Source organism: Cherax quadricarinatus, chromosome 32, assembly GCF_038502225.1.
Source record: "Cherax quadricarinatus isolate ZL_2023a chromosome 32, ASM3850222v1, whole genome shotgun sequence".
In the NCBI taxonomy this organism is placed as follows: Eukaryota; Metazoa; Arthropoda; class Malacostraca; order Decapoda; family Parastacidae; genus Cherax; species Cherax quadricarinatus.
In genome coordinates this window covers 3,322,792-3,347,860 of record NC_091323.1, presented here as the reverse complement: position 1 = coordinate 3,347,860, position 25,069 = coordinate 3,322,792, and the positions used below count along the sequence as shown (strand labels likewise).

The following is a 25,069-nucleotide window of genomic DNA, read 5'->3' as shown; positions in this document are numbered from 1 at the left end:
TTGTTTCACTTCACCTCCAGACCTTCAGAGTGCAGTTATATATACAGAAACAAGTCTGGGGAAGCTTAGACTAACCTCTGCTATAACTCCAACTGCCGAGAGAATGACACTCGTCAAGCCGCAGTTAGCCCTGTCAGCAGGCACTGTGTCAGCCTCCCGTCACAAGCTTCAGTGTGCAGCCTGCACGAAGATGTCATTTTGACTGCTAGCTCGCTCACTGCAGTCTGGCGTATGATGTTACGCCTCCCAGATGTTTCGCCCAGTCGTCTCTGCCACGACTCGCCCCCACAACTCGCTCCACGCTCGCCGGCAGTGGCAGCCCAGCTACAGTACCAGTCGAGAAGTGTCCTCCTGAGACGCTTGCCAGAAGTCCTGCCCAGTTGCCGAGTTTTGGCGACGCCTCACTCGAGGGCAACAGCATGTCGTGCCCCAGGTTGAGTGAAACCTGCAGTGACTCCTACGATGTCTGCTTCACCGTTCTAGAGGAGACCGTACCTCGTTACGTCACAGCTCAGCCGCAGAGATATCGTCTGTGTTGCAGTATCTGTCCAGATGCAGGAAGGCGTGCAGTGATGCCCTTTGATGCTCACTGCCTATGACCACGATGTTTAACACACCCCCACATGTTTTTTTTCTTCCCTCCCTGTAGGAAGTTTTTTTTTTCCATGTTCATATGTATATATAAGTTTTTTTATTTTGTGTTCTGTGCCCTATTCCTACGAGAGAGAGACCGAGCTTTTTGCGAGGTAGGTGGCCGAGAGTATGTAGATAGCCTGTACTGTCTGCACAGACAACCTATGCTGTCTGCCAGTTTAGTTCATATTTCGTGCCACTAAAGTGCTGCCCTCTGGGCCTGCCCAGGTCTGTGGGACGCTGATCCCACGTGCTCACACTCTCTCAGCTGCCTAGCAGCAAGACACTAGTCCTGCAAGCTCTCTCCCTTGTGGGCATGGCCCTACCTGGGCCATGGGCACAACACACAAGCATGTGTACCCACCACGACTTTTGCAAATAAAGTAAGAAGCCTCTGAAGACGTATCATTTACTCCCCGCTACCAGCATCACCAAATAGTCCTGTTACAGGCTACCTACTGGCTACCTACCTCTACCGCCCTACATGAAGACTACAAATATTTTAAGGCAAGTAATGAATGTGGAAATGTTGGTGGATGACCACAGGGCTGCAACTGAAGAGTTGCAACACTATAGTTCATCTTTAAAAAAATTGTTTTGTTAGTATTTTTGGGTGAGAACGGATTAACTGTATTTACATTATTTCTTATCATCGGAAATATTGATTCAGTTTTCGCACGTTTCAGTTTTAAAATGGCCTTCTGGAACGGATTAAGTTCCAAAACCAGGGTTCCACTGTATTAAATTTTGCAGTATATTGTGTAAGTTTTCATATCCGTAAAATATTCAAAATCTCGTACCATTTCATCAGTAGTGATGTATCAGGTATTAAGGGTAGTTATCAGGACAAACTATCAAAGATTAATAGTAATCAGGAGAAAGATCTATCAGGAATTAAGAAGAATCTAAGGCTGACTTCCCTCACGTCCTCTTTTCCTCACTACTACATACCGTTACATTCTATTTTTACCAACAGCTCTTACTGTTTTGAAAGAGATGACCAGTTGTCATCTCTCTACACCATGTAAACATCTTTAAAGATGTAAACATCTTTAAAACTTTTGCATCGCGGTTTACCTAGACCAGCTGCTTCTGTTTCTTGTTTCAATTCCTGTAGACCTGCTGCTGTATCCTGTTATTATGGCCAAGACCTGCTGCTTTATCCATAGTTTATGCCATAGTTTACCGAGATCAAATTCTACCATCTCTTCTCTAGACCAGCTGCTGTTATGGTCGCCCTACAGCAGCTGCAGTTACGATTACCCTAGACCAGCTGTTCCTATGGTAACCCTAGACCAGCTGTTGTTATAGTCACCCTAGACCAGCTGCTGTCATGGTCAGACCAGCTGCAGTTTTGGTCACCCTAGAGCAGCTACAGTTATGGTCACCCTAGTGCAACTGCTGTTATGGTCACGTTAAAGCAGCTGCAGTTACGGTCACCCTAGAACAACTGCTGTTATGGTCCCCTTAAACCACCTATAGTGGTTTGCATTCGTTTTATTTCCATGAACTCATTAAGTTCTCACAAACTTTATTAAGTCACAGATTTGCGGGTTTCAGTCACATAAATTGCAGTAAGGATCAGTCCAAGGCAAGGGAGGATGAGTGAATTCCATGGAAGACGATCCACCAGAGGTATCGAAGTCCTTCCTTAAATGAGATATTATCAGGATAATCACCGAAACTGAAATCAAAGTTGTTCCATTTGTTAAAGAACATAAGAAAGAAGGAACACTGTAGCAGGCCTACTGACCCATGCGGAGCAGATCCATGTGCCCCCCACCGGATTAGCCCAATGACCCACCCAGTCTGGTCACCTCCACTCAAGGAAGGAGCCCGGCACTAGACCCAGCAGCACAAGCTAGTTAGGTCCAACTCACACCCACCCACACCCACTCATGCATTTATCTAACCTATTTTTAAAACTACACAACGTTGTAGCCTCAATAGCTGTACTCAGGAGTTTGCTCCACTCATCCACAACTCTATTACTAAACCAGTGCTTTCCTATATCCTTCCTGAATCTGAATTTTTCCAACTTGAAACCATTGCTGCGAGTCCTGTCCTGGCTGGAAATTTTCAGCACGCTATTTACAATCTCGTTATTCCTGTTTTCCATTTATACACCTCGATCGTGTCTCCCCTAATTCTACGCCTTTCGAGAGAGTACAGACTCAGGGTTCTCAGTCTCTCCTCATAGGGAAGATTTCTGATACATGGGATCATCTTTGTCATCCTCCTCTGTACGTTTTCCAGAGCATTTATATCCATTCTGTAATACAGTGACCAGAACTGAGCAGCAAAGTCTAAATGAGACCTAACCATGGAAATATAGAGTTGAAGAACAACCTGAGGACTTCTCTTATTTATACTTCTAGATATGAAGCCAAGAATTCTGTTAGCTTTATTGTGAACACTAATGCACTGTTGTCTTGGTTTTAGATTACTGCTAACAAGAACTCCTAAATCCTTTTCGCAATCAGTAGTATTAAGATCTACATTATTTAGTTTATATGTGGCATGGTTATTTGCATTTGTCTATATTAAACTGCATCTGCCACTTCTCCGACCATTGCATCAGACTATTCAAATCATCCTGGAGTGCTCTAGTGTCCTCATTAGAATGAATTGGATGGCCTATTTTGGTGTTATCAGCAAATTTGCTTATGTCGCTATTTATTCCCTCATCTATGTCGTTTATGTAAATTGTGAGCAACAACGGGCCCAACACTGAGCCCTGTGGAACACCGCTTGTGACGTGCCCCCATTCTGATTTCTCCCCATTTATGCAAACTCTCTGCTGCCTATTTGTCAGCCATGCCTCTACCCAGGAAAAAAATTCTCCTTCTATTCCGTGTGCCTTATTAAGTTTGCTGAATAGCCTCTGATGTGGAACTCTATCGAAAGCCTTACTGAAGTCCATATACACAATATCATATTCATTACCATGATCAACCTCCTCAAACACTTTAGTGAAAAAAGTTAGTAAATTCGTAAGACATGAACGCCCCTTTGTAAAACCGTGTTGAGATTCATTAATCAATCTGTGCCTATCAAGATGGCTACGAATTGCTTCGGCAATTATTGATTCCATAAATTTTCCCACTATGGAGGTAAGGCTTGTTGGTCTATAGTTCGAAACCAAGGACCTATCACCTGCCTTGTAAATAGGTATTACATTTGCCATTTTCCACTTATCAGGCACTATGCCAGTGTGTAGTGATATGTTAAAAAGATTAGCCAAAGGTATGCTAAGTTCCTCTTTACATTCCTTTAACACCCTTGCAAACAGTTCAGCAGGACCTGGGGATTTGTTAGGTTTTAGTTTATTTGTCTGAGGACCATGTCACTAGTTACCGCAATCATTCATAGTTTATTATCGTCCTCTTCTACATAACCTATTATTTCAGGAATATCGCTAGTATTTTCCTGGGTGAAAACTGAGAGGAAGTAGGTATTGAGAATTTCATACATATCCTTATCACTGTCAGTGATCTGACCTGAGTTACTCTTAAGTGGGTCTATCTTGTCCCTAATCTTACTTCTGTATACCTGAAAGAACCCTTTTGGGTTAGTCTTTGAATCCCTTGCGAACTTAGCCTCATAATCCCTTTTTGCTTTTCTTATTCCTTTCCTTATTTATTAAATGTATTGAATTCTTAACTGCGCATCCCCTCTTTTGATACGCCTATATATGCCTTTCTTTTGACCAATGAGATGCTTTAATCTATTGTTCATCCATTTAGGATCATTTTTGTTAGATCTAATTTCCCTACTCAGAACAAAAGTTGTCTGGGCAGCTAGAACTATGCTCTGAAAAACGTCATATTGGCAACCAAGATCACCTACCTGACCCATAGTCAGGACATCCCAATTTAGCCCACCCAGGTAATTTTTCAATCCCGTGAAGTCGGCCAAGCGAAAATCTGGGACAGAGATTTGATTGCAGTTATCTGGGTAATTCCATGATATATTGAAATTAAGTGATTTGTGATCACTTTCCCCAAGCTCATCATTAACCTCAAGATTATTAATTAGTGACTCTTTGTTGGCAAGAACCAAGTCAAGCAGATTGTTTCCTCTAGTTGGTTCTGTCACAACCTGTTCTAAAAGCAATCCTGAACCGTATCAAGAAAGTCACTAGACTCAAGATTTCCTGTCATATTGTTCCAATCAATTTGTCTAAAGATAAAATCTCTAATTATCACAACATTTTCATATCTAGATGCCTTATGAATTTCGTCCCATAACAGCTTACTGCACTCCCTATTAAGGTTTCGGGGCCTATAAATCACACCCAAAATTAATTTGTCACGACCTTCGAGAAACTGTAGCCAAACAGATTCTGTGTCCAATATTTCTTATCTTATATCATATCTAAGACAATTTTATTTTTTTCTGACAAACATCGCCACTCCACCACCCTTCCTGTTGACCCTATCAGTGTGGAATAGTTTATAACCATGTATGTTGCATTCAGAAGGCATTTCTCTATCTTTCAGGTTGAACCAGGTTTCTGTTATACCAATAATATCTATATTGACATTTATTGTGGCAACGTTTCACTCTCCAGGAGCTTGATAAAGCTCCTGGAGAGCGAAACGTTGCCACAATATCTATATTACCTACACTTGCAAGTAATCTTAGATCATCTATCTTATTTCTTAGACTCCTTCTATTTGTTTAGTAAACCTTAAGAGAGCTAGTCCCTCGTTGCCCTCTGCGATCTCTCATTGTTTGTTCAGCAATTGATTTGCCATTACTAGCAATTTTATTTTCAATATTGTCTTTTAAACATATCCCTGAGGTATTCCGGTAATAACTGCTGTTTTTAACCCTAATGCTGCAGCCTGATTGTTTCCCACAAATACCCATACCTCTATAATCTATCAGTTTAAATTCCTAGACAAGTCATCAATTACTCTCTCAATCGAATTGGCTAATGCAATCACTCGTTCCCCAGAGAGACGAACCCCATGCCTTGCATACATATCACGTTTGCCAAAAAATAGGTCCGAGTTATCAATGAATGGGATTGCAAGTTCCTTGCAGTACCTGTCTAGCCAGTAATTTATACCAATTGTCGTAGACATCCATTCATTGCCCACTCCCTTTCTAGGCAAGATGCTACATATGACTGGGATCCCTCCCTTAGACCTAACTACTTCTATGGCTGACTTATACTTATCCAGAAGCTCCTGTTTCCTGCCCTTCCCAATGTCATTACCCCCAGCACTAAGACAGATAATGGGCTTGTTCCCATTACCTGACATAATATTATCCAACCTGCTGACTATGTCACCAACACCAGCTCCTGGAAGGCACACTCTCTGTCTGACCTTTCTGTCTCTGTTACAGAAAGCTCGGTCCATATATCTTACCTGAGAATCACCTACTATTAAAATATTCTTACCTTGATTAGCAGGGGAATCAGTGGTACCTTCAACCTCACTAACCACTGAAGTGCACTCGTCCTGGAGAATAGAGAATCGATTTCTTACCTTCACATTTCTCTGTTAACCCTCCTTATCTTCCTTCTTCTTGAACTGTGAACCACTTGCCACTTAAAGCGGCTGCCACTATCGCTGCTCGTGACCATTTCCTCCTTACCAGTTAAATCCTTCTCACACTCACTCCCAAACTCATCTAGGTGAAGCTTCAGTCTCCTGTTTTCCTCCTGAAGAAGTAGAACCTCCTTCTTCAGCACTTTAACCTGAGCTTCTAAAACACTACAACAAGCCATGGTGCTTGGTATCATCCCACGCTAACTCCCAGAGCTTAGGGCAGTTATGACCGCAGGTGACCACTGACCTCATGATGACGTTATGGTAAACCTTGGTGCGATATCATGTTTTGCAATATGGGATGATATCATGCTTTGTAACGTGGTACAATGTCATGCTTTGTAATGTGGTACAATGCCATGTTTTGTAACATGGTCCAATGCCATGTTTTGGAGCATGGTACAATGTCATGTTATGTAACATGGTACAATGCCATGTTATGTAACAAGGTACAATGCCATGTTTTGTAACATGGTACAATGCCATGTTATGTAACATGGTACAATGCCATGTTTTGTAACATAGTACAATGCCATGTTTTGGAGCATGGTACAATGTCATGTTATGTAACATGGTACAATGCCATGTTATGTAACAAGGTACAATGCCATGTTTTGTAACATGGTACAATGCCATGTTATGTAACAAGGTACAATGCCATGTTTTGTAACATGGTACAATGCCATGTTATGTAACATGGTACAATGCCATGTTTTGTAACATAATACAATGCCATGTTTTGGAGCATGGTACAATGTCATGTTTTGGAGCATGGTACAATGTCATGTTTTGGAGCATGGTACAGTGCCATGTTTTAAAGCATGGTACAATGCCAAGTTTTGGAGCATGGTACAATGCCATGTTTTGGAGCATGGTACAATTGTTAAAGCATAATGGCAAACTTGGGCCTGCAAGTTTTAAGACTGACTCGGGATGGTTAGGTTAGGTAAGGTTTGTCAGGAAACAGGACAAGTGTCGCGTGACGCAGGTGCTAGTCATATGATGACCCGCAGAAGCATCTTCTTGATATTATCATGGGTTAGATTACCACCAGTACCAGTACTTCTTTACAGTTGAGCTAGTACTAGTCACAGCCGTGTTGGTGCGCGTTGAAGATACTGGAGCTAGTACTCGTCACATCAGTGTTGGTGTGCGTTGAAGATACTGGAGCTAGTACTCGTCACATCAGTGTTGGTGTGCGTTGAAGATACTGGAGCTAGTACTCGTCACAGCCGTGTTGGTGTGCGTTGAAGATGCTGGAGCTAGTACTCGTCACATCAGCGTTGTTGTGCGTTGAAGATACTGGAGCTAGTACTCGTCAGCGCCGTGTTGGTGTGCGTTGAAGATGTTGGAGCTAGTACTCGTCACAGCCGTGTTGGTGTGCGTTGAAGATAATGGAGCTAGTACTCGTCACAGCCATGTTGGTGTGCGTTGAAGATAATGGAGCCAGTACTCGTCACAGCAATGCTTGTATTAGATTAGCCTGTAAAAACATGTATTTGAGTTACACTGGAACCCACTCAAGACTAAAGTGTAAATAATTATACCATGCTGGGTGAATTTTGTACAGCCGGCATGGTGGGTCCCCCGCTAGCTTCCTAGTTTCAGGACTGACTTGCCGCAGTTTATAAATGTGACTTGTTATTCGAGGCATTGCAGTTGTATTCTTAACTTTAATTTGTTAAATCATTTAGAAAATGTAATCATTGTACTGTGTGATGTTTTGTGTAAAGGTATTGAGTTGAGGTGCGTCCCTCAGTAAATTGGATACGTCCATAATTTAACTTGTTGAGAAAGTGTCTTTATTTGTTTCGTCCGTAACCTAACATAAAACGTCCATAACTTAATTTGCTGACCCAATAACCTCATTTGTTGAATCCACTAATCTTTTGTTACGTCCGTAAACTGATATGTCGCGTTGGAAAGCAAATTTGCTGTGTATATTAAATGCAATTTGCCTGTAAATTTAATTTGCTGTGTCCGTAAACTAATTTGAAAAAGTCATTGGAATAATAATAATACAGATAATGATGTGTGTGACCTACGTATCGTTGTTAATGCTGAAATTGAAATATATGGTGCCAGAATAATATTGATTTGCAAAATATATTAATCATTAATATATTTAGTTAAGATATTCTCGTGGTATTTGGCAGAGTGCTTCAGTATACCAGTTTACTGACACTGCTATTAATCAGTTATTTATAAATCTTCAATACATCTCAAATTCTCAAACGTTCCCTGGTGTTCCCAATGTCTCTCTATCTTTACACACTGCCGTCTCTCTTTCCATTATTTATTTAACCACTCTTCATTTACAATCGTCTCTGTGCCATATTTTTCATCATCTTTCCCAGGCATGACAGTACTCACACACCAGCCGATTACAATACTCACACAACAGGCTATGAAAATACACACCAGGCCATGGCAATACTCACACACCAGGCCATGAAAATACACACCAGACCATGGCAATACTCACAACAGGCCATGAAAATACACACCAGGCCATGGCAATACTCACACAACAGGCTATGAAAATACACACAAGGCCATGGCAATACTCACACAGGCCATGAAAATACACACCATGCCATGGCAATACTCACACAACAGGCCATGAAAATACACACCAGGCCATGGCAATACTCACACAACAGGCCATGAAAATACACATCAGGCCATGGCAATACTCACACAACAGGCCATGAAAATGCACACCAGGCCATGGCAATACTCACACAACAGGCCATGAAAATACACACCAGGCCATGGCAATACTCACACAACAGGCCATGAAAATACACACCAGGCCATGGCAATACTCACACAACAGGCCATGAAAATACACACCAGGCCATGGCAATACTCACACAACAGGCCATGAAAATACACACCAGGCCATGGCAATACTCACACAACAGGCCATGAAAATACACACCAGGCCATGGCAATACTCACACAACAGGCCATGAAAATACACATCGGGCCATGGCAATACTCACACACCAGGCCACAACAATGCTTACAAACCTGGCCATGACAATACTCACATACCAGGCTCCGACAAAAATTACGTAGTGGGGCATGACAAGAGGAAAGGAGATGCAGAGAGACATGACAAGAGGAAACAAGATGTAGAGGGGCATGACAAGAGGAAAGAAGCAGCATGTATCAGGTCATGACAACTGGTATGAGTCACCTCGTTGACTTACATATTTATATTAACTGTTGGAAAAAATAACCAATCACTGGCGGAGAGTAAAGCTTTCTTTCTCTCCAGTAGAGCTTTATCGTGTAGAGCTTTATCGTGTAGAGCTTTATCGTGTAGATCTTTATCGCGTATAGCTTTATCGTGTGTAGCTTTATCGTGTATAGATTTATCGTGTAGAGCTTTATCGTGTAGATCTTTATCGCGTATAGCTTTATCGTGTGTAGCTTTATCGTGTATAGCTTTATCGTGTAGAGCTTTATCATGTAGAGCTTTATTGTGTAGAGTTTATCAAATAGAGCTTATCAAATAGAACTTTATCAAGTAAACATTATCAGAACGGTTCACAGCAGGTTGCAGTGCGCCTTCCTGTCTTCACACTGTCTGCAGTGAACCATTATAACCCGACATAAGATTAGCCAAACGCAGATACAAAGTCTTAACAGCATCTTAACACTAATTACAAGGGTTTTACCAGTTTGTTAAGAAAAGATCGTGGGAAATGGCAGGTGACTTTAATTTAACTCTGAATAGCTTAAGAATAATCACCAAAACATTAATAATTTCTTTCCTCTTCCACACAAGACTGTACAAATGAGACGAATTAACATTCACAGAAGTCCTAACGAAAATATACAATGCACTGTCATAGACGCAGTTCCCAAACAAACAAAAAAATGAACATATATTCAGTAAGTCTCAATGTTCGTAAGGATTTTAAAAGTGGAAATTAGCAAGTCATTGACTTGCCTCTTTGATAAATCACACACGAGATGTTTATGTCGTGCCGAATAGGTAAAAGTTGTTCTTCTTGCCGAATAGGGCAAGCGAAAATTTGTGTATGCAATAATTTCGCAAAAATTTATCTGAACCTAACGAAAAAAATATTTCATTTGTTTGTTAAATTATTGGAAACTTATCTAAAATATATTTAGTTGGGTTAGGCTAGATTAAATTGCGCTGGTTATAATAAGGTTAGGTAAGTTTTCTAAGGTTTATTTGGTACAAAATTGTTAATTTTAACATTAGCATAAATGAAAAAAAATCTTTCAACGTATAAGAAAATTTTTTAGAAATTAATTATTTTTAAATGAACTCTTGTTAACTGATCAACTTGACCTATTCAGCACGACATATACACAGGGAGGTGTATATATCTCAGGTGTATTAGCTGAGAATATATACTTTTATCTTGTCCGCTGTGAGTAAGGTTACGTGGAGCTATAATTACCCTCGTGCCGTCCATGGTCTCTGAACTTCATAAACCAACCTATAAATCACTGACAATGGTTTATGTGCGGAACTCTAGATTAGATCCAATAAGCAAAGAAACGAGGTGAGTACGGTGTTCCCTGGTGGTGACATGTGTTCCCTGATGGTGACATGTGATCCTTGGTGGTGACATATGTTCCTTGGTGGTGACTGGTGATGACATGTGTTCCTTGACACTTGTATTGTCGTGTGTGTAGCTTTAAATTGAACACGGTTCACAAACACTTGTGCTCGTACTTAGTTCCCACAAATTCTTCTGGTGGTAGTTATTAGCCTTGTCTGTGATGCTTATCAACATTGGAGGGTTCCACAAGACTAGTGGAGGTGACCACAAGCACTAGTAGAGGTAACCACAAACACTGGTGGAGGTGACCACAAATACTAGTGCAGATGACCACAAGCAATAGTAGAGTTGACCACAAACACTTTAAGAAGTATTTGTGAAAGTTACGACACATTACAATGATTCTGATTTCCACACTGCTGATAATACTGACGTCCACACGGCTGGTATTAAAGTTTGTCCACAAAATTAATTTGTAGGTACCCACAAATGTTGTTCATTTTCGAGAGAGCGGTTACAAGCAGTAACACAGACCAGTCGAAGGAACGGGTTATCTCGATTGTAGCTATGGTGTTGCGCTAGTAACCTTTGTGTTATGCTGGTAGCCCTCGTTCTGCACTAGCAATGGGTGGGTGGCTACCAGGAAGAGGGCAGCATCCCGCAGTAAGACAGAAGAGTAGACCTCCTGCTGCACTAGCAATGGGTGGGTGGCTACCAGGAAGAGGGCAGCATCCCGCAGTAAGACAGAAGAGTAGACCTCCTGCTGCACTAGCAATGGGTGGGTGGCTACCAGGAAGAGGGCAGCATCCCGCAGCAAGACAGAAGAGTAGACCTCCTGCTGCACTAGCAATGGGTGAGTGGCTACCAGGAAGAAGGCAGCATCCCGCAGCAAGACAGAAGAGTAGACCTCTTGCTGCACTAGCAATGGGTGGGTGGCTACCAAGAAGACGGCAGCATCCCGCAGCAAGACAGAGGAGTGGACCTCCTGCTGCACTAGGTGAAGGTGGCCACAAAGGTGAGTGTAGCAGCCAAAAGTCCCAAGGACACATCGTACGGAGAGCAGCCTCCATGATGCATTGCCTCCGGATGTTCCCCTGAAAATTGAAGACAGCTGTATTATACCGCAATAGAGACACATACAGAGCTGGAGTTACACTCGAAGGTGGTATTCACAAAACATTATGATAATACAATATACAAGAGAACTGCATAGCATGACCTCTGATACCACAATGTTCTAGTTTAATTAAGATATAGTCTATTGTATCGAAAACTTTCCTAATAAGGATTAAGGAAACAGTGAATGTTAATTATTCTCAGAGATTCATAAAGTTTAGCTTCTGTAAAATTGCAGTATTTAATTAATATTATTATTATTAGTTACTTGGTTAATGGGGTTTAATTAAAGCTTATCGACTGCGACTACAATAAGGGCATGAAGACTCTCATTCAAGAATACTTTAATCTCTACAATAGAGATAAAAATAAATTCCCAGCATTTATACACTGAGAGAAATACACCTATAGGTGCATATATCTTGTGATTATTAATTAATATATTATTATTTATATTATCATTATTTTTATGATTATTGGTAGTAATAGCAATATCTCACTGAATTATTTTTCTGCGTTATTCTAAATTAACTTCTACCTAATATGCTATTTAAAATCATTGTAAACTTTTGAAATAATCTTATTTTGGTGCGAGTAATAAGATCAATAGTAGTATAATTTCTGACACAGTGGCAATAACCCTTACAATACATGGAGTCAGCGAAAGAATTTTGCAGACCAAGACAGGTGTAACTTTAAATGGATCTTATGAAATAGACTCTTTTTTGAAGCCTATACATGTACTTGTAGAAATAAAGATTATTTTATCATTATTGTTATTTACACATATGCTCTAATTTATCATCTAACTTCATATTTTATTGTCTGCTAGAGAAAAAATGTTTCAAGTGGCATTTTAAAAATTACTAGAGTTGTATACAACGGTTACCAAGATAAGGTAAGATTTGTTTGAACTTTTAACCCGGAAGATTATTGGTCCTTCAATTTTGTCTCCCAGGATGCGATCCACATCAGTCAACTAATACCCAGGTACCTGCTTACTGCAAGATGAACAGGGATAGCAGGGATACAGCTTACAAGATAAATGACTTCTCAAACATAGGATCTAATCTCGCCAGTAAAATCCCACGTACCAATGCCCGTGCCGGCGACTACCTAGATGGGAATTTCCCAAATTCCTTCTATCTTGTACCAACTGAGCCCACGGAAGTCACTGCGATCATAAAGTCACTTAAAAATAACTAGGGGAATCTGTCTCACGTCCCACCATTATTGTACAAGCATGAGGCCCATGTCCTTTCGCATGCTATTACATTACTTTTTAACAAGTCACTAGAAACTAGCACTTTCCCGACACTACTCAAGACTGCAAGGGTAACACCAATACATAAAGGTGGTGACCCTACAGATGTAAACAACTATAGGCCAATATCAAACTTACCATTGCTATCCAAAATATTCGAGAAACTCGTGCACAGGAGACTGTATTCATTTATAACGGCACAAAACATACTCAACCCTTGCCAATTTGGATTCAGGAAAAATAAAAGCACTAATGATGCAATTATAAAAATGCTAGACCTGCTTTACACAGAATTGGAACATAAGGAATATCCGCTAGGATTTTTTATTGACCTAAGAAAAGCGTTTGACACAGTTGTCCACGGCATCCTACTCCACAAACTTGACCACTATGGTATAAGAGGCCATGCGCTTGCATATTTCAAATCCTACCTTTCTAGTAGGTATCAGTATGTCACCATTAAAGACACAGCCTCATCAATACGGCCACTTGATACTGGAGTTGCGCAGGGAAGTGTCTTTGGACACCTGCTCTTCCTCATTTACATCAATGATCTTCCAAACATATCCCAACACCTGAAACCCATTCTCTTTGCTGACGACACGACTTATGTCATCTCCCACCCTAATCTTGCCACCCTCAACACCATTGTTAACGAGAAGCTGCTCAAAATATCGACTTGGATGACAGCCAATAAACTTACACTTAACACTGACAAATCCTACTATATTATGTTTGGTAGCAGAGCAAGTGTTGCGCAACTTAACATTAAGATCGACAACACTCTAATTGCCAGACATAATGAGGGCAAATTCCTTGGCTTATTCCTCGACAACAACCTAAATTTCAGCACCCATATCCAACACATAACAAAAAAAAGTATCCAAAACTGTGGGGATCCTCTCCAAGATACGATACTACGTGCCGCAAACTGCCCTTCTCACATTATACCTGTGAAGGCTTACTCAGCCCTGTAACAACTTCAGACAGTATTAGCAAGGCTGGCTCCTCCTCAGGAAAATTAATGAATAGAAAAAGAACAAAAACTGACAAACAAACACTTTATTGTTTAGAAAATATAAAATATAAAACACTTAAATATGAAATATTGATCCTACCTTAAAGAAAATGAAAAATGAAAAATATAAATGATATCTGAATTCAACGCTAAGATATATATATATATATATATATATATATATATATATATATATATATATATATATATATAAAACTTGGGTGTCTGGTGTTGGTGACACGGCGTGTTGTTGAAATCGTAGCCGTTGCCGATGATGGGGGGGGGGGGGGTCGCAGGTGTTGGTGACAACCCACCGGCTCGTTCTTCAAAGATTTTATGGCCGTCAATAATCCGTCCAGATGACAGGAAAGCAGGTTTTCTCCACTGCAATGATGAGGGGTTACGTCCTGCAACTTCATACAGGTGCACGTTAGTCCGTCTCCTTCAATTCTACTCATTGATTGGCAGGTGACCCTCTCTGTCATTTCAAGCTGTAAAGAGAGACAGATTACCCACTGCTTAAGAAATCACTCTCCATGATAAGTACAATACCTAAAAGATGTGGTGATTATTAAAACATTTAACCTATCAAGACTGAAAGGACTAAGTTAAATATTGGTCAAAAGTGAAGCTTTCAACCAATAAGTCCACTAGAATATGAGCAGGCATGTACTTACAGTAGTGTTGGGAGCTGTGAGTCAAGTGATTTACTGTTTGACCGGAGCCCCACACTTCACCTTTCGGGGGAGGGGGGGAGGAGAAGGGAGGGGAAGGGATAGCCGGAGCTAGACTGACCCTACCTTAACAAGCAGCCGGCAATCAAATTATCACTTTCGGGGAGGGGGAAAAGGGGGGGGGGGAATAACGGGAGCTGGCTTTACCCTACCTTAACAGGTAGCCGGCAATGAAACTATTGTTACTATATGCTCCCTCGCTACTCCTATCTATTGAACTTTTCCCTCACAATACCATTCACTTATATATCCATACCTCACCTATGCTATTTGTGCTTGGGGTTCAACTGCAGCAACACACCTAAAGCCAATAATAACCCAACAAAAAGCCGCAGTAAGAATAATCACTAAATCCCATCCCTGGCAACCCCCCCCCACTCTTCATAGATCTAAACTTACTCCCTGTTTAGAACGTTCACACTTACTACTGTGCAATCTGTATCTACAGGACCTTAAATTCCAGTATTAACCTTGACCTAAAACGCTTTCTTGATAGTTGTGACAGGATCCACAGGCATAACACCAGACACAAACATCTCTATGACATTCCCCGTGTCCGACTAAACCTTTACAAAAATTCAATGTTTTTCAAAGGACCTAAAATCTGGAACACCCTACCTGAAAACTCTAGAACTGCAGACACACTCATCACTTTCAAAACTACAGTTAGAAAAAAAAAACCATACCACGGGCGGGAATGAACCCGCGGTCAGAGAGTCTCAAAACTCCAGACCGTCGCGTTAGCCACTGGACCAGCTAGCCACAATAAGATTCGTCCTACTAGGTATATTTCTACACCATAGGAAGGTTAGCATAGGCACCACTGTGACCACAAATGCAAGATTTTACAGACGAATCTCCAGCTAGCGTGGCCGTGACGAACTCTAGCTCAAGTCCCCTCACTGCCGTCAACATGAATCACGGTCTGGAGTTTTGAGACACTCTGACCGCGGGTTAAATCCCGCCCGTGGTATGGTTTGTTTGCAATCGTGTCATTTCGATTTCGTGAGTACAGTTAGAAAACATCTTATCTCCCTGATACACCCCGACAACTAACTACATGATAACCACCTGGTGGTTCACAATTACACTCACTCACCCACTGACTATAAACACAGAAATACTAATCTTAATCTTAAAATAATGAATCCTAACTAGTCATAAGTTTGCCTATGATACTCCAATATAGACACTTTGTATTGTGCTAAAACAAAAGCATTCACATTGCTAAACTCACAAATTATAATGTAGTCACCTAGCCTTAATACCATAATCTGTAAGGATTTTATGTTAAGAATTAATCTAAGTCTGCCCTAAATGCCTAGTCATGCTAGGTGTCCTAGTGGCCCCCTCTGTAATTAGTATTTTATAACATGTAAACCACACAATATCCAAATCCTGTAAATCCCACATTGTAACCCTTAAAGAGAACAATTTTATTTGATTTGATATAAGAAAACATGCCCAACATTTTACCCATGCCGAGGATCGATCCCGGTCCCTTAGTATGCGAGCTAAGGACTCTACCATCCAAGTACCCAAGAGAGATTTATTGGGACGAATGAGTAAAGTATTCACGATATTAAAATATATCATGGAGTATTTTATTATCATTCAATATTAAGTGAGGTACTTTAATAGGAAATCTATAAAACTAAGCATGTGAGTTGTGCTTTAAGATTTCTCTAAGTATTATACAAATAATCTCTTCCTACGACTTTTAATACCTAACTGTTGATTTTTAAGGTTGTTGGGTTAGGTAAGGATCGTCAGGAAACAGGACGAATGTTTCCAGACTCGGGTCTTAGATGATGACCCACAGTTGGAGATTTTAGTCATCTGACAGAGGCCTTCCGCTGGCTTGCCGGTCCACCCCTTTAAAAATTTTGGTTTTAACTATCTGTTTTGAAGGTTGTGACTGAGCCAGTGTTGTGTACATCACTGTGACTTACTTTCTGTGGGTAGACAGTCTAAACTGCTAGGTGGCCTCTTAATGTGGAAATATTATATTTTTTCTCTCTCCCCCTCTCACTCTCTTATTAGACTCATTTTCTTTCACTTTCACATTCATGCTCTCTTACTCTCACTCTTTCATTCTCACTCGTAACTCTCGCACACACTGTTCATCTTAATCTCTCACTTTATCACTCAGTCTCACTCAGTCATTCTCCTTCTCACTATTTCACTCGACAGGTTAAAAAAATTACAAAATACTGCACATGAATTGCAGTTCAGTTAAATATCAATGATAAATGTTTTTCCAGTGAACTTGTGCAAGAAAGGTATAAAATATCGACAATATGAAGGTTAAGACACATGTGCAACATCTGGATATCTTTATTGTAGACGTTTCGCCATCCAGTGGCTTTATCAATACAGATTCTAGGACATAATAGGAAGACAGTAGAACTATATACAAAAGATGAGGTAATCAGTCCCTCGGCCTTGGAGTTAGTATTCACAGCATCGTGGTGGAGGAGAGTCTGGAGCAAAGGCAAGAAGACTGGCGTTTTTATAGGCGTCAGTGGAAGGGACGGGCAGCAGACGAGGGCAGTCACTGGTAGGCGGGATTCCCCAGTGGAAGTAGGTCCTTCCCAAAGAGATGGGTTAGTTGCAGCAGCCTATAAAAACGCCAGTCTTCTTGCCTTTGCTCCAGACTCTCCTCCACCACGATGCTGTGAACACTAACTCCAAGGCCGAGGGACTGATTACCTCATCTTTTGTATATAGTTCTACTGTCTTCCTATTATGTCCTAGAATCTGTATTGATAAAGCCACTGGATGGCGAAACGTCTACAATAAAGATATCCAGATGTTGCACATGTGTCTTAACTTCCAGTGAACTTCTTGAACCAGCAGCGCTAACTCCCGCAGGACATCCATAACACCTGTACTAACTCCCGCAGGACATCCATAACACCTGTACTAACTCCCGCAGGACATCCATAACACCTGTACTAACTCCCACAGGACATCCATAACACCTGTACTAACTCCCGCAGGACATCCATAACACCTGTACTAACTCCCGCAGGACATCCATAACATCTGTACTAACTCCCGCAGGACATCCATAACACCTGTACTAACTCCCGCAGGACATCCATAACACCTGTACTAACTCCCGCAGGACATCCATAACACCTGTACTAACTCCCGCAGGACATCCATAACACCTGTACTAACTCCCGCAGGACATCCATAACACCTGTACTAACTCCCACAGGACATCCATAACACCTGTACTAACTCCCGCAGGACATCCATAACACCTGTACTAACTCCCGCAGGACATCCATAACATCTGTACTAACTCCCGCAGGACATCCATAACACCTGTACTAACTCCCGCAGGACATCCATAACACCTGTACTAACTCCCGCAGGACATCCATAACACCTGTACTAACTCCCGCAGGGCATCCATAACACCTGTACTAACTCCCGCAGGACATCCATAACACCTGTACTAACTCCCACAGGACATCCATAACACCTGTACTAACTCCCGCAGGACATCCATAACACCTGTACTAACTCCCGCAGGACATCCATAACACCTGTACTAACTCCCGCAAGACATCCATAACACCTGTACTAACTCCCGCAGGACATCCATAACACCTGTACTAACTCCCGCAGGACATCCATAACACCTGTACTAACTCCCGCAGGACATCCATAACACCTGTACTAACTCCCGCAGGACATCCATAACACCTGTACTAACTCCCACAGGACATCCATAACACCTGTACTAACTCCCACAGGACATCCATAACACCTGTACTAACTCCCGCAGGACATCCATAACACCTGTACTAACTCCCGCAGGACATCCATAACACCTGTACTAACTCCCGCAGGACATCCATAACACCTGTACTAACTCCCGCAGGACATCCATAACACCTGTACTAACTCCCGCTGGACATCCATAGCACCTGTACTAACTCCCGCAGGACATCCATAACACCTGTACTAACTCCCGCAGGACATCCATAACACCTGTACTAACTCCCGCTGGACATCCATAGCACCTGTACTAACTCCCGCAGGACATCCATAACACCTGTACTAACTCCTGCAGGACAACCATAACACCTGTACTAACTCCGGCAGGACAACCATAACACCTGTACTAACTCCCGCAGGACATCCATAACACCTGTACTAACTCCCGCAGGACATCCATAACACCTGTACTAACTCCCGCAGGACATCCATAACACCTGTACTAACTCCCGCAGGGCATCCATAACACCTGTACTAACTCCCGCAGGACATCCATAACACCTGTACTAACTCCCACAGGACATCCATAACACCTGTACTAACTCCCGCAGGACATCCATAACACCTGTACTAACTCCCGCAGGACATCCATAACACCTGTACTACCGCAAGACATCCATAACACCTGTACTAACTCCCGCAGGACATCCATAACACCTGTACTAACTCCCGCAGGACATCCATAACACCTGTACTAACTCCCGCAGGACATCCATAACACCTGTACTAACTCCCGCAGGACATCCATAACACCTGTACTAACTCCCACAGGACATCCATAACACCTGTACTAACTCCCACAGGACATCCATAACACCTGTACTAACTCCCGCAGGACATCCATAACACCTGTACTAACTCCCGCAGGACATCCATAACACCTGTACTAACTCCCGCAGGACATCCATAACACCTGTACTAACTCCCGCAGGACATCCATAACACCTGTACTAACTCCCGCTGGACATCCATAGCACCTGTACTAACTCCCGCAGGACATCCATAACACCTGTACTAACTCCTGCAGGACAACCATAACACCTGTACTAACTCCGGCAGGACAACCATAACACCTGTACTAACTCCCGCAGGACATCCATAACACCTGTACTAACTCCCGCAGGACATCCATAACACCTGTACTAACTCCCTCAGGACATCCATAACACCTGTACTAACTCCCGCAGGACATCCATAACACCTGTACTAACTCCCGCAGGACATCCATAACACCTGTACTAACTCCCGCAGGACATCCATAACACCTGTACTAACTCCTGCAGGACAACCATAACACCTGTACTAACTCCGGCAGAACAACCATAACACCTGTACTAACTCCTGCAGGACATCCATAACACCTGTACTAACTCCCGCAGGACATCCATAACACCTGTACTAACTCCCGCAGGACATCCATAACACCTGTACTAACTCTCGCAGGACATCCATAACACCTATACTAACTCCCGCAGGACATCCATAACACCTGTACTAACTCCCGCAGCACATCCATAACACCTGTACTAACTCCCGCAGAACATCCATAACACCTGTACTAACTCCCGCAGGACATCCATAACACCTGTACTAACTCCCGCAGGACATCCATAACACCTGTACTAACTCCCGCAGGACATCCATAACACCTGTACTAACTCCCGCAGGACATCCATAACACCTGTACTAACTCCTGCAGGACAACCATAACACCTGTACTAACTCCGGCAGGACAACCATAACACCTGTACTAACTCCGGCAGGACATCCATAACACCTATACTAACTCCCGCAGCACATCCATAACACCTGTACTAACTCCTGCAGGACATCCATAACACCTGTACTAACTCCCGCAGGACATCCATAACACCTGTACTAACTCCCGCAGGACATCCATAACACCTGTACTAACTCCCGAAGGACATCCATAACACCTGTACTAACTCCCGCAGGACATCCATAACACCTGTACTAACTCCTGCAGGACAACCATAACACCTGTACTAACTCCGGCAGGACAACCATAACACCTGTACTAACTCCGGCAGGACATCCATAACACCTATACTAACTCCCGCAGGACATCCATAACACCTGTACTAACTCCCGCAGGACATCCATAACACCTGTACTAACTCCTGCAGGACAACCATAACACCTGTACTAACTCCGGCAGGACAACCATAACACCTGTACTAACTCCTGCAGGACATCCATAACACCTGTACTAACTCCCACAGGACATCCATAACACCTGTACTAACTCCCGCATGACATCCATAACACCTGTACTAACTCCCGCAGGACATCCATAACACCTACACTAACTCCCGCAGGACATCCATAACACCTGTACTAACTCCCGCAGGACATCCATAACACCTTTACTAACTCCCGCAGGACATCCATAACACCTGTACTAACTCCCGCAGGACATCCATAACACCTGTACTAACTCCCGCAGGACATCCATAACACCTGTACTAACTCCTGCAGGACAACCATAACACCTGTACTAACTCCGGCAGGACAACCATAACACCTGTACTAACTCCGGCAGGACAACCATAACACCTGTACTAACTCCTGCAGGACAACCATAACACCTATACTAACTCCCGCAGGACATCCATAACACCTGTACTAACTCCTGCAGGACATCCATAACACCTGTACTAACTCCCGCAGGACATCCATAACACCTGTACTAACTCCCGCAGGACATCCATAACACCTGTACTAACTCCCGCAGGACATCCATAACACCTGTACTAACTCTCACAGGACATTCATAACACCTGTACTAACTCCCGCAGGACATCCATAACACCTGTACTAACTCCCGCAGGACATCCATAACACCTGTACTAACTCTCACAGGACATTCATAACACCTGTACTAACTCCCGCAGGACATCCATAACACCTGTACTAACTCCCGCAGGACATCCATAACACCTGTACTAACTCCCACAGGACATCCATAACACCTGTACTAACTCGTATCTGTAACATCTGCATCAGTTTCCCTTCGCAACACTTGTGCTCATTCTCTCCCGGAATACCTGCACTAGCTCCTGTAACACTCGCAGCAGCAACAACAACATTCTGAACTAACCTCTTCTGCACATACCCTAACTCACCTCTGTATTACTAACAAAAATTCACCTCTCTAAGACCTACAATAAATCACCTCTATAAAACGTTTGTAAATGTTTGAACATTTAGAGAGGATGGAGCAAAATAGGATGACTAAGAGGGTTTTGAAATCTGTGGAAACGAGGCGGGATAGGTGTCCTCTCAGGAAGGGTTCTGTATACTAAGGGTATGGATATCCTACAAACTTGTGAGAGTGCTATTTAGGAGTGAGTGGAAGCCATTGAATTTTATGATTTGACGTGATGCGGGAGTTTGAGCACGGTAGCATTTACGAGGGGATAAGAATATAAGAATGAAGGAGCACTGCTGCAGGCTTACTGACCCCAAGCTAAGCAGGTCCAACTCAGTCACTCATGTACTTGTCTAACCTATTATTAAAGCTACACAAGGTTTCAGCCTCAATGACGCTGTCTTATAGTGTTGTGAACTCATTCACAACACTATAATTAAACCAATACTTTCCTATACCCTTTTTAAATCTAAATATTTCGAACTTGAACCCATTGTTGCGAGTCCTGTCTTGGTTAGAGATTCACCAAGCCGGTTAGCCGGACTTGTGCCCTGGAGGTGAGAAATATAATGCATGCACTCTGAAGGAAAGGTGGGGACGTAGCGAGTAAGTAAATGGACACGGATGCAATTAATGTGATATTTTATTGTGGCAACGTTTCTCTCCCCAGGAACTTTGTTGTGGTTAGGAGGGTCATCTGAACTCTGACGTCAGGACGCTTCTGGGAAGAGTGATTGAATGAGTAACGATGAAGTGTTTTTCTTCTTTTACAGGATACTCTACCTCTGTGGAAGATGGTCGATGTGTTAAACATGAAGCAAACCAAGGTAACAGCTTTATACATGGTTAAACCCAAATAAAAGGACATAAAAGGCCAGATATTGGGGAATTATCCCCTAAATCTGTTATTCCCTGAAGTATCTCGTATATTATCTCTTACGTTATCTACAGTCTTGCAACACTGCCTCGTATGTCACCTAAGATGATACCAACCTAATCTTCACCTAGAAGGCAAAAGGATAAACGTAGTCTTTAATTGACACAATGTTTCTTAATAAATCCTCTGTATGTTGCACATGTGTCTTTACCACACTGAAAATTTACATTTTTATACAAATCACTTTTTGTTTTAGTATTCGAGTACTATAAAAACTGGCTTACCTTATACCCATGTCAATGCAAACACCTTGCTATAGTACTATATATCACTAAAGCATTTGCCACTATAAATCAAGATTGCAACCTTTGGCCAGTGAGCCACATACTGTCTGGTATAATTTTCTGTGACCAGCGCACCCAAACATAATGGCCTTTTAAATAAACAATGCGTTCAATACAGAATTTCTCGAGAGACAGGCCGATAATCAATCCCATGATGGACATTGCAATGACATACGCATATACAGAGTTCGGTAACCAGTCTTATCAGCATCGGAGCTCAGTCTAGCATAGTCAATGTACAACAAACTCTTCACTGAGGGGTTGCATGTTTATTGCTAGATAACAATTTTAAAACCTAATTTATGGTTAAAACTACAGTTATTGCGATGTGCCAGAAAAATCCTTGAAATGAGCTATGAGAACAAGAGAAAAATTTACAGGCACACAGGTAATTTAATATGGAAATTGAATTTTTTATTTGCCTTCCATGCAAGGAACACCCGGTCTTGCTTTACGAACTGTACCCATACTGGAAGAATGTGAAGAATGAGGGTAATAAACTGCTTCAAAAGGCGATTTAAGAGCAGTATATATTGGACTCACGTGTTAGTATTTTAAGTCACATTATAAGGCACAATATTTTCATTGTTAGGAATAGATAAGATGTACGTGTTGTTGAACTAGAGGTCTTTGGAGCTGTGTCCATTTATGTCCTGACCTGTGTAATGTGGATGCATGTTTAGGTGGCGTGTGAATTATTAAACAATCATGATTTTTGATGAATCTAGAATGACATTGTCATTGGTTAAGCAGAAATCGGAGAAGCGAGGAGAGAAATACACTTCCTAAGCGAGGAAAATTTACACCAACTTTGAAAGAAGCTAGAAAGAGGATGAAGAAAGTGGTTGCTTGGTGGTGGGAGGGGGAGAAAATAAAATAAAACATGATTACATAACATAAGAATGGAGGAACACTGCAGAAGGCCTACTGGCCCATACAATGCAGGTCCTTATCAAAACCCCCCCTGCAAAAAACTACTCAAGAATTTACCCCTATTAAGAAGCACGAGGATGCTAACAGGACGACTCACCACTTGGCTGAGCTCCTGGGTTAAGCGGAGAGGAGAAAACATATACAGAAGAGACAAAACAAAAGAGATGCAGTTTGAGTTTTCCAATACTGGAGTGAACGGAGATAGAGATAAGAAATGGCAGGTGAAAAATATAAATATGTTTTTGTTGGTGATTCATGGGCGAGGTATAAATACTGTGTATTTTGTGAGAGACGACAATAGAGTGAGAGGCTGGCTACTTGGTCTGGAAGTTTAGGATTTTGTGGAAAGGATAACCAATATTCTTTCTCTAGGTGGGAAGGATATCATTACACAGCCAAGTGCATGAGGAAATTATATCAGGCCTGAAAATAACTCAAATTCCATTTACAATAAACGTGTTTTATATTCTGAAAATTGCCATGTGCTCGTAAATTTGTCCAACAGTGACTATGCTAAGTATAACCTTACGTCCTGAACACTCGGAGAATTTTGTATCAAGCAGCTGGTCAGGTATAATGGATTGTTTACGGTGATGTTTATGACTTCCGCATCGACATATTTGTGTGTGACATTTTTTTTTTCCTTGTATTAATGTTGGTGGAATTACCGACAATATGTTAGGTAACAGGACACAAGTGCAATTAATGTTACATTTTACTCTGACAACGTTTCACTCTCCGGGAGCTTCGTCAAGCTTACATAACGGCTTGATAAAGCTCCTGGAGAGCGAAACGTTGCCACAGTAAAATGTCACATTAGTTGTACTTGTGCCATTTTACCTACAATCAAAGTTAAGAAGATTCCATTCTCATGATCTTCGTTGAACAATTACTAAAAAAATACAACGGGTTCAAAGATGATAATAAAAAACGAGTAAATACTAGTGAATAATTAAAGAAAAATTTGTATTTATAATGACTAGGCAAAAGTCATTGTTTACACGGGAAATGTATTTAGATATGCAAACAGTCTTCGATTTTATGATCACTTTCTTAACTCAGTTAACAA

General features: G+C 41.8%; 1 protein-coding gene across 1 annotated transcript in view; it reads right to left on the bottom strand.

Moving 5' to 3' along the window:
- Positions 1 to 9,926: 9,926 nt before the first annotated feature.
- Positions 9,927 to 25,069, bottom strand: part of LOC128690168 (zwei Ig domain protein zig-8-like) — a 150,063-nt gene continuing 134,920 nt past the window's right edge. Inside the window, exon 6 of the mRNA XM_053778724.2 lies at positions 9,927 to 11,841. Coding sequence (XP_053634699.2) covers positions 11,741 to 11,841 — 101 coding nt within the window. The 3' untranslated portion in view covers positions 9,927 to 11,740. The remainder of the gene's footprint in view (positions 11,842 to 25,069) is intronic.